The 16,113-nt window shown below is 36.3% G+C and overlaps 1 protein-coding gene across 1 annotated transcript; it reads left to right on the top strand.

Annotated features, from left to right (window-relative positions):
* The first annotated feature begins 2,111 nt into the window (after window positions 1-2,111).
* TMEM244 (transmembrane protein 244) lies at window positions 2,112-16,093 on the top strand. The gene is made up of 6 exons (XM_019806793.1): window positions 2,112-2,270; window positions 6,992-7,077; window positions 8,605-8,678; window positions 12,178-12,303; window positions 14,077-14,121; window positions 15,999-16,093. Exons 1-6 carry the CDS (start codon window positions 2,112-2,114, stop codon window positions 16,091-16,093), a joined length of 585 nt encoding a protein of 194 aa, XP_019662352.1.
* Window positions 16,094-16,113: the final 20 nt, after the last annotated feature.

The following is a 16,113-nucleotide window of genomic DNA, read 5'->3' as shown; positions in this document are numbered from 1 at the left end:
AAAAATTATAAAATACAGAAAAAAAAGGGGGAGAAATCACCAATGATTTCACCATGTAAAGATGGATCCTCTTAAGACTTTTCTATTTCCTACCAGAAATATGTATTTAGCTTCAGAATCACACTTTTGAAAACTAAATATTGATATATTGCTTCCTATTAGACTTGTACTAAATTCTACTCACACCAGCAGTCTAGAATAATGTTTACTATATTCACCAGAAAAAGTGATTCTTTTAAAAAAAAATCTTGCCTACAGGAGAACAATAGTGTCTTATTGTTGTTCAGTGTGCAATTCCTTATTATCAGTGAAGTAAAAGATTATATTTGTTCATTCCAGTTGAAAATCTCTCTCTCATCCATCTTGCCCATTTTGCTCAGGAATCCAGTTCTCCCAGCTCTTCATCCAATTCCCATTTAGAAATTCTACCCGAGGAGGAAACTATAGGAGAAACCCATGTTCTGTTTATCACCTGGACTTGTTCCTACATCCTCAGTAGATCTTTGCATTGGAATCCTCTGAGCGGATCCTTAAAATGCAGATACCTGGCCTCTACCCAGTATCTACAGAATCCTAATATCCAGATACGGAGTGTGAGGAATTTGCACTTTTCGCATGCAAACATTTGGTATTTCTTAAGAATAATAGAATTTGAGAACCATTTACATACAGGTCATGTGATCTGATTTAAATATGAAGAATGTGGACCATTATGATTCTTACTAACAGCTCAAAGTCATTGTGAAGCCGAGTTTATCTCCCTTCGGGGAAGTAGTTTTGCCCTCATGGTCAGAACCACCAAATTTACTTTCCGACTTAGAGTTAATAAACTTGGTATAAAATTGCAACTTTTCCATTGATCAGCTTTGTGAACATCACTTCATTTCTCTGAATCTCTGTTTCTTCATCTGAGAAGAAGCGATGATTATCCTAGCTCAATCTAACTGTTTATTTTGAAGGGTGAGCTAAACTTTACAGGTATACTTTAAATGGTCATGTAAACATTGGATATATTTATTTGTTCTAATTGTTTACTGTGTGATAACTTTGCACGATGTCAACACTCAATAACTATCTGGTGATTGATTACTCTCTTATTGTTCAGCAAAGATTACTCTTATAGGAGGTGGTGTTCTGTGTGGCCTGGGCTCTGATCTGTCATAATGGATACTCCTTAACCCATGTGTAGGCTGAAAATCAGCCATGCTTCTCTCAATCCTTAAAACTGTAGTGAATCAGTCAACTTATATTCACTGAGAACCTACTGCGTGCCAGGAACCAGACCAGGCACTATGCATACATTAGTGAGCATAAAGGACACGCCCCATTCCTCCTCTAGATAAAATGGGGTAAGTATCATACAACAATTAGACCCCATATCTTTTAGCCAATTACTCAAAGAAATACTATAAAATATGTGGAAGACATCCCTCTGGGGTGTTACGAAATGATACAACAGGAAAAATTCAAAAGATGAAGAGAAGAATGAAAGGTAGCTATTGATTCCAGAAGAATGGAATGAATGTGAGCTTTTCCTTTTTTTTTCTTTAAAGATTTTATTTATTTATTTGAGAGAGAGTGAGTGAGAGGGAGAGAGAATCTGAAGCAGACATTGCACTGAGCACAGAGCCGGCTGTGGGGCTCGAACCCACTGCCGGGAGTCATGACCTGAGCAGAAACCAAAAGTCGACACTTAACTGACTGAGCCACCCAGGCGCCCCAAGCTTTTCCTTTTTTGAATTAAGCCCAGAGTTAGAAGGAGGAGGAGGGACAGTAAAGTCTCTTCCAGACCAAGAAGGCACTTTGAGACCGACAAACTAAGCAAGCCACTCTATACCATTTACACAGAGTTTTATTCAGGGTAACTCAGTGACTGTGGGGATCGGGGATCATGATCTAGATGCTACACTGCTATTCTCCACCAAGTCCAGACTTTAACCCATGGATTTTATAGAGCAAACGGTAGTTATCTAAAGTGGGACCATTTGCACACCAGCGGGGAGATCCCAACAAGCCTTTCCACATTCTGGGCAGAGCATGCATTCACCTCACCTCCACGGGACCTCTGTACACATAGCCCTGAGGGAGGTCATTGTGTGAGCGTGAACAAGATGGAGAGCCAAAGATGGAGTCAGTATTGTCAGCCCTCCTACACCAGTCAAACCAGTTTGGAAACTGGCAGGAGAGTTGAAGGAGTTATGCAGCTGGGGCACTCAGGGGCCACTAAAGCTCTGAAACCTGGGACATACCACCTGCATATAGTAGTTGTGGTTTGGGGGATTCTGAGACCCCAAACTAAAAGAATTTTATTCTTTTTTAGTAGGTGTAGTCCCTCCTTAATTTCAACGCATTAAAAAATTGCTTTGTGTTTAGGGCAGTGGAAGGAGAGCTGGCCTCACAATATTTTGCATCAAAAAGATGACAGTGTAAAGACGACTTATAGCAGACAGTGCTTTTGAAAGCAACTTATAAAGTATTTACCATATCCTAAATTTGCACATTTTGCAGACTTGTGTATATATAGTCTACTCTCAAAATAGTTTTGTTATTATGCACAAATAAGACAACATGGGAGCTTTTTAATAAAGAAATTGCATTTATAATGATCTGCATTTGCATATGATAAATCTCCAATCATTATAACACCCTAAAATATTAATATCAAATATCCAGTCAAGTTCAAACAGCCAAATGTCATAATGTCAAATTTTTTTTACACTTTACTTGCTTCAGGACCCAAATCTGTTTTTTGAAGGAGTAATAAAAATTTTGGCAGTTGCTAAATATCTAGACTTCTACAAACTGATTCTTATTATTGGTTTTTCCTAAAGTACAATAATTGTATCATAATAAAGTTATCAATTCAGTCAATTTGATAACATTATCTTTCCTTTGGTAATTGAATACACTTTTTTTTTCCTGTCTCTGCCACTAAATAAAGGTATGACCTTGGGCCCTTCACTGAACCTCGTCAAGAATCAGTTTCCATCATTTTAAAAAGAAAGTGTTGAACTAGAATTGACTATTCAACATTCTTTTATCGAGAGCCTAGCAGGTGGGAGGCCAGACAGTACATGGCAAAGAAGAGCTTTGACAATCAGCAGCTCTGGACTGGAGCCCTGTCATATACAGGCCACTTGAGCTGAGCTAAGTTTAACTCCTCTTACCTCGGTTTCCAAATCTGTGAAATGCAGAGAATAGTTACCCATACCCAGAAAGTTTTTCATGTGTGCACGTAATGGTGGGTATGGGGAAGGGAGGGTGGAAAAATTGAGAAATTATGGTTATAATGCTTGATATATAGTAATCCAACAATAAATAGTAAATAGAGTTAGACTATCAACCATTTGGGACAGAGTTGAGGGGATGAGGCCAGCAGGAAAAGCAATGGCAATGGTTAGAACTGTCTTGTCTAATAAAGTGGCCGTTAGCCACACAATGCTACTGAGCACTTGAAAGGTGGCTGGTCCAAATAGAGATGTGTTGTAAGTAAGTACTCTGGGTTTCTAAGATGTAGTATGAACAAAAACCATAAAATACCTCATTAATAATTTTTCATCTTGAGTATGCATTGAAATTACAATATGTTGGATATCCTGGACTAAATAAAATATGTTATTAAAACAGCACTCCATACACTCCCCAACCAGAGCGCTCTATCTATTGTAGCTATTTGTTTACTCATCATTCTTGCCTTTAGATCAGTGGTCCTCAGAGTGTGGTTATAGAAACAGAAGACCCAGCATCTCCCAGGAACTTGTCAGAAACACAAATTTCTGGGTCTCACCTCAGACCCGCTGAATCAGAGACTCTGGGACTGGGGGCCCAGAAATCTGTGTTTTAACAGGTCTTCAAGGTGAGTCTGATACTTATACATTTGAGAAACCCTGCTAGACTGAGTTTTTATGCTTCAGACCACATCCAATTCACTCTGCATTGCCACTCAGCCCAGTGACTATTTGTCAAATGAAAAAATGGATGAATGAATCCTGATGACTGTAGGGCCATCAGAGGATATCCAGCAGAAGAATGTCATGGTCTGATTACCTTTTAGAAAGTAACTTTTGCAAGCTGTGTATAGATTATAGGAAGAAGTTACTAGAAGCAACTGAATTTGCTTATAGGAAAAGAATTATTTGAAAATCTAAATATATTATTTGGATGGAAAAGAAGGTAATTACTTTCAAAAAGTATGCTTTGTTTATCAAAATATTTCTTTCAAAATAATTTTAAAATGTGTAATTCTATTTATATACAGTGTTTTGTAAATTTGGGGGGAAGTAGGCATATCTATATGTAAAATTTCTCAATAAATATGTTCTCCCACAAATTATGATTTCATTTTTTAAAAAATATCTCCAAATGTCTTACACATATTAGTATTTATGTGTTTTCTAAGGATGTATCACAATTCTGTTTTGATTATAAAAATAAAATTTTATAGCAAGTGACTATACTTAAAAATTATTTAAATTTTGATATTAACATAGAAACAAAAATAGTTTCATGTTTGTATATTAGTATAGAGACTATGTATCATTTATCTTATTTTGGATTGAATTGAAATACAGTGATCATCTAGAAATATTTCAACTAGACCTTATTAATGCTCAAATTAAAAGAAAAACAAATTGTTATTAATATATAGATTAAGAGTAAAGCAATCCTAAAGACTCATGACCCTTAAGAAAATGTTAAGGCTGCAGAAGCACCAATGTCTGTTCCCTATCACATACCCAGCTTCCATCAGCAGATTCTTATCCCCACAGTTGGGAAGAAATTCAACCAAATTAAATGTGGGCACAGTAGTTGGACCTTCAACTCAGCTAAAACTTTCACATGTTCTCTTGACCTCTAAATAATCTTCTTTACAAATCACTATTTCCATACTGATTCTACCACATATTGGAAGACACTGTGAGTTGCCTCCCTTTTAGCAGACCCCACGCCCCTTTTTCCTTCCTTGCTAATAATTTTTATTTTATTACAGCAGTAGGTGCTGAGCCCTGGGAGCAAAGTCCCAATATTCTAAACTCATGATTAGACCCTTTTACTCTTTGTCAGCAATTATTCAGGAAGTGAGCACATGACCTCAAGTGGTGGTCAATAAGACAGAATGGGATATCTGATGGGGGTTTCTAGGAAAGGTTTTTATTCTCTAGTAAAAGAAAGAGAGCTGTGAGAAGGTTTCTTCCTTTTACTTATTCCCTTAAAAAGGATCGTGTCAGCCATCATGAACGACAAGACTGCAGGTCTTAAAGAAAGACTGAGGTATTAAGGCTACAAACTCACAGCTAGTAGTATGTCCTAGATATCGAATGCGCAGGATAGAGAAAATAGACAAGAATTTTGTATTATAAGCATCAAACTTGCTAAAAGACTAAATCTTAATTGTTCCAACCACGAAAAAGAAACGATAATTATTAGACAGGATGAAGTGTTAACTATCACTACAATGGCACTCATATTACAGTGTATAACTGTAACAAATCACCATGTTGTGTACTTAAATTTACACAGTATTATACGTCAAATATATTTCAACTAAAAATAATAAAATAAAACAAATGAATAAATAAAAGAATGAGGCTAAGAAGAGACTAAAGGTCATGAGGGAGGGGAGATTAGGTAACCAGGAGTTGGAGATACTGAAGGGCAAAAGGGGGATGAGAATAATGGGCGGAGAGAGAAGAGACTTCTTAAAGGGGAGTCTACAGGCAAAGAGTAGGAGGGGCTAGGGACCGCATGGCTGTGGGCAGGGTGGGGGGCTGGGATCCTGAAGGTGCTAGAACCCTTTAGTCCTGATTCCCTCTGGTTCTCTTAGGCCAGACAATCCACCCATTTTTACATAGTTGAAAGAAGTAAGTTCTTGGTAAGTCTATAAACTTGGTCCATTCAGCTAAATGGTTGTGGTGTGCTCTGTGCTATCTTCTCTTCTTGCATCTAGTGGAGGGCTCCTCTGTACCCAGGCCAATTAAAAGATTTGGTAAATTTGGTAAAATCGTCATTCAGAGAAAATGAATAATGCTAAAGTGTTAAAGTGTTGACCAAACAAGAAGACTTTTAAAAAGATAAAAAGGGAAAAGAATAAACTGGAAAATTTCTATGTGAAATGCTGACATTTTTATTACATTCATAAGAATATATTTCGAGAGATTAATAGTGAGGTTCAGACATTTTCAATTGTTTATTGGCTTTTTAAATGTTTATTCATGTGAACAGCGTATTTATATACTTTGTCCATTTTTCTCTTGGTTTGTTTGTCTTTTTTTATCTGTATGTGTTTATGTATTGTGGATATCAATCCTTTGCTCGTAATATATATTGCAAATATTTTCTCCCATTTTACTTCTTGGCATTTAAGCCTTTAATCCATTTTGAGTTTATTTTGGTGTCTGGTACAAGACTGGAATCTAATGGGATTTTTCTGTCTAGAAGTTAGACAATTTTCACAACACTGTTTGTTGAGCAATCCATCTGGTCCCCATTAATCTGCAATGCCTCCTTCAAAAATCTCATATGTGGCAGAGGCCATTTTAGGACTGTCTATTGTGTTGTAGTCAATTGCTCTGTAAATTCTTGCACACAGGTTTAATTATTACTGTGTTATGTACTTTTTTGTTCACACTTTTCAAAATTTCTCAGCTCTTCTATTTTGACTATTAAGATAGCTGCAATTTAAAATCATGCTGTCAAATTAAACTGTGAATGTTAGCATGTAGGAAGTGTGTGGTAGGAGATGGAAGGTAAGTGATATGGATTTTTGTATGGCATTAATCCTTGGTACAAATGTGGACCATGCCAGCCTTCCCAGTCAGAAAAACTTCCATTGTGGACTTTGAAGTTCTTCCCACTCTGTGGGTCTCCAAGCAAAACAAAGCTAGCCAACACTATCAAGGGGTCATCCATCGTCTTTTGTTTGTCAGACTCATTACCAACAACCATGTGAAAAAACCCAGGCTCTTGGAGCTCACGCCTGTGTTCTCTGCAGCTTGTTTTGCAGAATCTTCTTATATGTGTCATCCTCCTCTACACCGTGTACTATGCAGTTCTGGGCGTGTGCTGCATGATGCTCAAGTAAGTTGCCTTCAAACAAAATTAAAAAGCTACGAGTGAATGTGAAAGGAGCTTATATTTGATACTTGACATGGAACAGAGGATGCAATGTTTAAAAAATGGCATATTTCTTACCTTTTTAAAGGAAAGAGAGCAAATGTGCCATCTTTGAAAATGATCAAAGCAAAAATCATGAAATGATGTGGATAGATAGGACCAGACAGGACCGTTCTCTTACTTCTTTGGAAGACGGTGATGGAAAGAAAATGAAGCTCTTACTCCCTGGGCTGGTATTGAAGCAGAGCAGATTTGAATTCGAAGGGAATTTAGAGATAATCCATATCAAATTTAAATATTTTCTGGTATGTACTGGAAATATCTCTTGGACCCAAGTCAGGAGACCTAACTTCTGGCCCAGATTCTTACTAACTTTATGGAAACATCTTAACTAAGCCATAGAGCTTCTCGTAATTGTCTTCATTTGTCAAATGGAAGTAATTGATCAAAAGAGGGTTATTATGAGGACAAAGTAAAATGTGTATTTTCAGTAATATTTCTATGTAAGTGTGAGCCATTTTTTTTCCAGGTAATTTTTTTGTCTTGCTATGGTTTAATTTTGGCCTCTACAAATTTAGGTTGCCAATACATTGATTGCCTTGAAATACATTATGTAGATTTACAAATAATTTCCAAGAAGTAGAGTGTTTATATAACTTAATTTTATTGTGCAAATAAGGAGTTAGGACCCTTTGATTTCAGTATGCAAATGAGTAACCAAAAATAATTATAGCAACTTCTGCAATGGGAATAATGTTATTCAGCACGCTTGCAGGCAAGCCCACTGAGGCAGCATTTGCTGCTCACACACAGTCTCGGCTGTTCCTGGGACTGGAGATGGTGAGGCCATGCCTGGAGCAGGGAAGAGTGAAGAATCTTCAGGGCTCTCTGAGCCAGATTTCAGGGATTTGTCGTTCATGGGAGTCAGAGGAGAGGGATTTGAAGTTCTTGGGCCTTACATCTCCAGGAGGCAGCTAACGGGTTGACCAGCGGTTCACAACTACAAACAGTCGCCTTAGAAGGTGTATATTTATAGACTCAGATTTTACAACAGGAAGAGAGCTCAGAGATTAACCTTTTCAATTTACAGAAAAGACACCGCAGTTCAGCTCCAAATGGAACTGACTTGCCCAAATTCACAGTGTCACAATCCATCCGGGTTAGAACCCTGGTCTGGTTTATTTCCACATCTATGCTCTTGCCACAGAATTAGGTTACGCTCTCTTCTCATGTTTGATGGAAAAGACTTTCAGGATGACAGCTAAGGGCTAAAACACAACAAAGTCCGCTAGGGGAACTTCACTGGACAAATTAGAAAATGTGGTGGAAAAGATTATTTGGCTGCCATACAAGTCAGCGAGCTTCTAAATGCGCCACAATGTGGGCAAAGCGAATGACCTATCGCGGGAAGAGGGATGTTCAAAGACTTGATGTGCGAAGTTTTGAACCGCCTCCCCCGTAGTAAACTATTTTCATTTGCAACATCTTCAGGGTGTATGAGTTGGATGTCCTGGCACCATTTGATTTCAAAACAAACCCCTCATGGCTCAACACAAATTATAAAGGTAATTGGTTTTAATTTCCAATCTTTGTTAATGAGCGAGTTAAATGCCTCAAAAAACAAAATAGTTTTTGTTTTAGAAAAATTTATAACATATCAGGCCTTCCTCTCAGCCATCTGTATTTTATATATGACTTCAAAAATTAATGTGGAAGAATGCCACCCAAAATTTTAAAGTGGCTATTCCTGAAAGACAGAATAGGATGGAATAGTGAAATAATCAAATAGAATTATTATAGGAATTTTTATTTGGTGATCTTGTAGATCAAGTTTTTGCACGTTAAATATTTTTCAAAGGAGAGGAAGAAGACTGATTTAATATATTGATGTAGAGAAATGCTCATGAGCTATGGCATGGAAAATGAAGATGACAATAGTGTTTGTGTAGTGTAATTATTCATTTTTGTAGAACAGAGTAAAATGCATGGTGTCAGTGGTAAGAAATCTGGAGAATTATGCAACAAACTGTTATCTCCCAGCTGGGATGACAGAGGACTTTCATTTTCTGCTTTGTACGTTTCTGCTTAGTTTGATTTTTCTTTCCAAAATAGGGGGAAAAAATGTTCCAAAGGAATAGTAATATAGAGAGTATACTAAGAAAAAAATTATCTCTTTTAAATTCATAATTTTTGGTTGAAAAATAATTATTAATTAGTACCTATTACATTCATAAGCCTTATGTATATTAATAATAATAGCCACTTGTATTGGATATATGTCAAACATACTTGTTTTGGGGGGATTCATGGTAAGTTCATCCCATCTTTCGAAAAACGAGATTTTAATGTTATTTCCATTATAAAACAGTACACATAAATTAATGAACACTTATAAAATACCTACAAGTAGAGAGGAGAAAAAGAAGAAATTCGATCAGAAACTTACTTTCTAAACATAATTATTCTTCATAGTCTGTTAAATTTCTTCCTATTCTTTTTTTTTTTTTAATGAATTGTGGATTTTTTTAACACTACAATTCTTTGGAAAACCACTGGACTTTTTTTTTTTTTGAACGAATACACAAATATACAAAAATTGCTTGAAGCCAGAGAAACCAGATTTTTGAATATGACTTGTACAGGAAACTTGGTCAGTTAAAATTACTGAATTCAAATTAAAAAGCTTTAGAACAACCTTCTCAAATGGGTAACCTTCTTTGGTGCTATTATAGATTCAATTTTGGATAGACAAAGACTACGTAGGAAAAAGAGACTTTCATTCTAATGAGACACAAGAGGTCTAACATTCTATCTTCACTTTCTCTTTATGTGCTTTCCTACTGAAGATAGAATTAACTTATTTTCTATCAAAACTGTCCACAATTAATAAAGAAATAGTCACAGTAAAGAGTTAAGTAAGGGCTGTATGTGTGTTTTTTGGGAGGGGATTTAAAACTCAACTGTTACTATTTAATTCTTGCCTTTGGGTCAGTCAGTGAAAGATAGGAATGACACAGCTTATTGGAAAGGTTGTGTTTTTACATAGTGGAGATTAGTAAAGATCCCCAGGATGCCTGGAACAGTTTATGTCATTCTCTCCTCTCACAAAACACTAACGTTTGTACGAAGATATCAATAAAACCTTAGCCTATTAGATCTTTAATTTTGGGCTTGGGGAGATAACTGCCATAACTCTTCAAAGTTGTTATTTTGAGAATTTAGACTTTAATCTCAGAGATAAAGTGTAAGAGTAATCTCAGAGCCTTGGGCATGTAGTTAGGGTCAAGTTTCTTGTCTGTTTCAATGATTTTTGTCACCCAAGAGAGTAGGTTTAGCAAGGACACTGGAATGTTTAAGTCTCGTTAAAACATTTTGGTTACTAATATCTTTCCTTTGCATAGCAGAAAATAGGTTACAAATTGCTTTCATTTTAAATTAGAATCCTCCTAACAATTTCTTGAGGTTGATAAGACAGCACTCCATTTCCCAATTATAGAGAAAAAAACAAGACTGACCCAGAGATTAAAATTATACTCAAGGTTTTATAACTCCTACGCTCTAAGGCAAGACTATAACCCTGGTATCCTGACTTTAAATTCTGTACGACTTCTTCTTAAATAATGCTTTCTTTCATATTATAAACAAAGCCTGAGCCTTTTTTATCAATATATGCAAATACAGCTTGTTCAAGGCTAAAAATCAATGTCTCCAAGTAGCTGCAAGTTAACCTATAAAATCTGTCAATGCTGCTAAAAGAGGCATCTCTATTTCCCTATAATAATCTAGAAGCTCTGGGAGCCACTGATAGAGGTAGACGTGGAAATGTGGATAGAGGTGGCATCAGTATGATAGAGCAATGAAGTTCCTTCCACAGCCTCAGTTTTAGGGAACAGGACATGCTGAACTGAACTTTGTTCCCATATGATAAAAAAGGAGTTGGTATGAATTCTCCCGTCAACTTTTTGAAAACTGGTAAGTGAAATTAAATCAAATTGGGGAGGAGTAAGTGTAAGGCCCTTCAAAAGGATGGCACTTGGGACTTGCTCACTTGGTTAGTGCCTTGCTCAGCATGAAACAATCCCTGGCTTGCTAGTGAATAAATTACTTCTGCACAATATGATATAATGTGATTATTTTACCTTTTGCTTTGAAAAATGGAAAGTTTGCCTGTCTAGATTCATTGATTCCTGAATTACAAGAACATAGTAATCATTTGCCACGTTTTTGTTAAAAAAAAAAAAAAAGAAGGGTAATATTTAGAGAAAGTGATATCATTACAAAAGGACCTTGATGGTATGTCACATATATTTGTCACATATGTTTGATGGATCTGTCCTTCGAAACCACTATAGTCTTAAAGATCTGTATCAAAGACAAGAGGCAAAAGGTTGACAAGAGGCAAAAGGTTGACCCTTCACACGTTCAAGGCTCTTAGAGGTTTGCAGTCCTAACCTATAAATAACTAGCTCTTTATACATGTTCGGGGAGACCCCTCTGTGACAATTGGGGGGGATTTAGAAGAGTGCTTCCATCCACACGAATCATTTAAGAGGCTTCCTTTCATCCATGCTTATTGGTTATGTGTCCCAGATGACAATATGAACATGCCATTTTATTACAAAGACACGAAGGAACTCATTTCCAAGTAAGGCAATAATTAGGAGCAAAGAAATGTTATAACTCTTATATTTCTTTTGTTCAGAACTGATTTTTCATTAGTTTTTACTACATCTTAAACAGACAGTTGCAATCCAATTACAGATCAGCATGTATTGGTTACATGGTAACTTTTCTTTATTGTATTTTACCTTTAAAATCATAAGTACAAAGAATGTGAAACAAATTATGTGCTGTTATTTTCTATAAGTCAAAGGATTATTAAGAGACAGAATATGTTAAAAAGTTCTTAACCAAATTTGAGGACTGTTCAGACATGGGATATTTTGAAAATTCTTAACCAAAATTTCTTTGCAGAGTAGGTTGTAATGGTCCTGTTTCTAGTTGTGTTCCAAAATTCTTAGTTTTTCTAGCTCCAAATAATTATATTTTTCATTCTATTTGCAGTTCTTCTAGTCTCAACACAGGTCACCTACTTTGTTTGCGGATTGCTTTCCGTTCTGGTTGTAGAAGAATGGGTCTGGGATTATGCCATTTCAGTAACTATTCTTCATGTTGTCATCACTTCCACTGGTAAGCAAATTAAAATAAAGGAAACAAAGAAAATATATTAAATCTGAGTTTGTACCTAAATTGCTTCACAAGAGTAAAACTTTGTTATATGTGTATTGTCCTCTGATGGCTTAATCATAAAAACTTATGGTGCTGATTCTCCCCCCACCCCTCATTTTTCCTCCACCACTAAGTTCTTTTACCACTTCCTGGGAGAGGTTTTGACTGGTTACATCTTCTGATTCAAAACTGTACTGAAAGTTGATGTTTCCTATTCTCCTCTCATGTTCAACTTGTCATCAGCTTGTACATGGTTTGCCTCCATTCAGAATACTTTTCTTCCAAAACCCTTCCTTGAGGCAGAAATTGACCAGACTGGGAACTGGGGCCTGAGGAAACCCACCATGGCAGGCTTGCAAACTTCCCAACAATAGTTACTTTACCAAGAATACTGTGTTCTTAAACTAAGGGGTTTTATTTCTACCTGTGATCTCTGGAGTCAACAGAAAATGGATTCAAATTCCAGTCCTACCTTTTTATGAGGTGTGTACTCTTAAGAGAAATCAAAACATCATTCACATTAGTTGCCTCCTTTATGGAGCAGGGAGATCTAGGGATATTTCAACCAGAATGAGAAATTGTCTGACATAGTGTTTAAGCATATAATAATTACTCAGTAAATGACAGTTTCATCCATTCCTTCATCCATCCATTCAAAATTTACTCTTCTATTATAACTTTTCTCCCTTCCCATCTTCCATTATTAAAAAAAAGATACTAGTCAAAGGATGGGTGGGAATCAACCACAAGTTATCATTCAAAGTTATTAGTATTTATTAGCAACTTAAATTACTCATTTTTTTCTCAGTGCTGTGATCTATTAATGGCTTCATCAGTCTCCAATTTAAGAATCCACAATTTCCGGGGCGCCTGGGTGGCAGAGCGGTTGAGCGTCTGCCTTCGGCTCAGGGCGTGATCCCGGCGTTATGGGATCGAGCCCCACGTCAGGCTCCTCTGCTACGAGCCTGCTTCTTCCTCTCCCACTCCCCCTGCTTGTGTTCCCTCTCTCGCTGGCTGTCTCTATCTCTGTCAAATAAATAAATAAAATCTTTAAAAAAAAAAAAAGAATCCACAATTTCCAAATAAATTGTTACATCCTAGCATCACTGTTATTAGAGAATGCTAGTATATCAATCTCCTTGTCCCCAGACACACCCTTCCTTAGTAACTTTCAGAACCACTAAACCGCATATTTCAAATTCTCTATTTTACTTTGGGGCTTAAGTTTACATAGAAGACAGCCATGGGATATTTGCAAAAGGACTCTAGGGCATAGGGTGACTGAATCTTCAAGGTTGAGATAAGCAATAGGTTCTGGACCCAGAAAAGTTACAAGGTAATTATCTAACACATGACACATAGAAAATACTTAAGAAATACAGCTGAGTAGACTTGAGTTCAGAGTGAAGCGGCTCAGAACTGCAGAGAAAGTCAGGTATCGAGGATTCGGGATGGCCTTAGGACCATCTCTGTTATATAACGCTCAAATCAATTCTGTGAGCTGACCCAAGAGCCTAACATCTTTTCTAGAAGACGAGTTTCAGGTATCTGATTTAATAAATGACCTTGTCAACTATGATCTAAGTACAGCTTTGGGACCACCTGATTTCATGAATGAGAATAAAATTTCTCTTTGTCGTGTGGATATGATCTGACCAAACAGAAGTATTTCTTCGTGTGTAAAAAATAACGCATGTTTTAAAAATGAGTAAACTCTTTTTTTTTCTTTTTCAGTTATGTTGGAATTCCCCCTGACATCACATTGGTGGGCTGCTTTAGGTATATACGCATGATACCTATATATATTATTCACATGTGTCCGTATTATGTTCCACATAAATATTTATAAATATAGTGGGGGCATTAAAATATTTTTTATGTGGGTCAGGTGATTGGACTAGAAGACTGCTCAAAGAGTTCATCGTTCTAAAATTACATGGAATAAAACACTGGATATATATTTGTGATATATTCTTTTGGTTCTCTTTCAACATGAATGGCATTACTATTTTTACAGTAGCACGATTTCATTTCATTTACTTTTTTCTTCCCACAAATAGAGCAACTGAATTCATCAATTATACATCTAGTAAGAAAACTAGCCAAGTTAAAGTGGACTTTTCCAAAGCTTTTCCTTTGGCTTAAGCTAGGTATTGCATACAAATATTTTTACATTTCCCCCTTTCAGTAAATTTGGCAATGGTTTTTATTTAAGTATGGTCATACTTAATGATGAGAAATGGAAATGCAGCATTTTACCACCTTGTTTTCTCCAAAGTCCAGTTATCTGTTTATAGTATCAGTATTATTTATATTACTCAGCTGCCTTCACTACAGGTTAATTTTCCACTTCTCTTACATATCCATTAATTCTTAGTGTGTACTCTTTTCCAATATTGTTTGGTTCATACAGAAAACACATGTAGAAAGTACTGATATTTTATTTTGCATGACACTTTCAAAAACTGCTATTGCATGGTGTTATACGCAACTAATGAATCATCGAAATTTACATCAGAAACCAGGGATGTACTGTATTGTGACTAACATGATATAATAAAAAAAAACATTAAAAAATGCACACTTTTAATGAATCAGAAAGAAGATACCTGAAAGACGTGCTATCAGTATAAGTAGAGATGATCTTTTCTCTCTGTGAAAAACAACTTATCCCTTGGATTTTCTTCACAATCCCACAAAACTTACTAAGCCCTAGGCAATTCAGTTACCTCGATGACAAGGAGAGTCAGTGTTGGCATACTGGAATGGCCAATAGAATTTGCTAAAATAGTTGGGTCACCATTTCAGTTTTAAGATCAAGGGTTGAATTACGCAGAGAACAGTTGCCAAATGATGTTTGAGGTAACCTTCTTTGATTTTCTTTGAGTTAAAAAATTTAGAGACAGAAGACTAGAGGCTAACCATCTTGGAAATTCTATCTCATGGTTTGTACCAGATGCGCGTCTTTGAGGAAGTTGTGCAGTCCTGCCCAGCCTCCGATCCGCTAAGGGCTCTTCCCTCAGGGACCTTTACCTTTCATGGGAGTCATACTGTTACTGCCATACAAGGAATAACAGATTTATGAAAGCCCTGTTAGGCTGGAGTAATATTTTAAAACAAACAAGAATCATTGGGCCAATGAAATCAGAGCTGAAGGCATTCTCATATAACCAAATAGCTCAAGTAGGTAGACTTCTGTTTTCAAAATCTTTTCTATACTAAAAAATATTTTCCAAGTTCGAGGAGAGCATATCTCCCTTTTATAATTAGAGAGAAAATACCTTATAAAATATTTTTAAATAGCACAATACAAACAAATGGCAAGTCTGAAGAGCTAAAAGAATTGAGAATTGTAAAATCCTTGGCATGTGCTTTGACTCCATTGCCTTTGAATTTCTGAGTTTTAAGAGCTCCTTACTATTAATTTGACAGAACCACGCATCTATTCCCTGAAGGAAGTTTTGAATTTCAACAATTTATCAGCACAGAATATATACCTACTGTCTCTTAGCTGAATCTATAAACTACCCTATTTCAAATGCTATGTCAGTTTCAGGAACATTATTTTAGTCATGACAATTGTTCTTATTCATAATCTCACCAATGAATTATTCATTATTGGTAGTTAACCAAAACTTTCCTTTCATTGCTTGCAGGATCCGGCTTAATTTCAATGATATGTGGAGGCCAGGCTTTTGCGTACTGTTTGTTCAAAGACAACTTTATCTATCCCGATCTGGATGAGTTTTAACAGAAGAGCTGAATTAATTT

The sequence above is a fragment of the Ailuropoda melanoleuca genome, chromosome 10, assembly GCF_002007445.2.
Source record: "Ailuropoda melanoleuca isolate Jingjing chromosome 10, ASM200744v2, whole genome shotgun sequence".
Taxonomy (NCBI): Eukaryota; Metazoa; Chordata; class Mammalia; order Carnivora; family Ursidae; genus Ailuropoda; species Ailuropoda melanoleuca.
The sequence above is the reverse complement of the archived record's forward strand: the minus strand, read 5'-3'. Positions and strand labels throughout refer to the sequence as shown.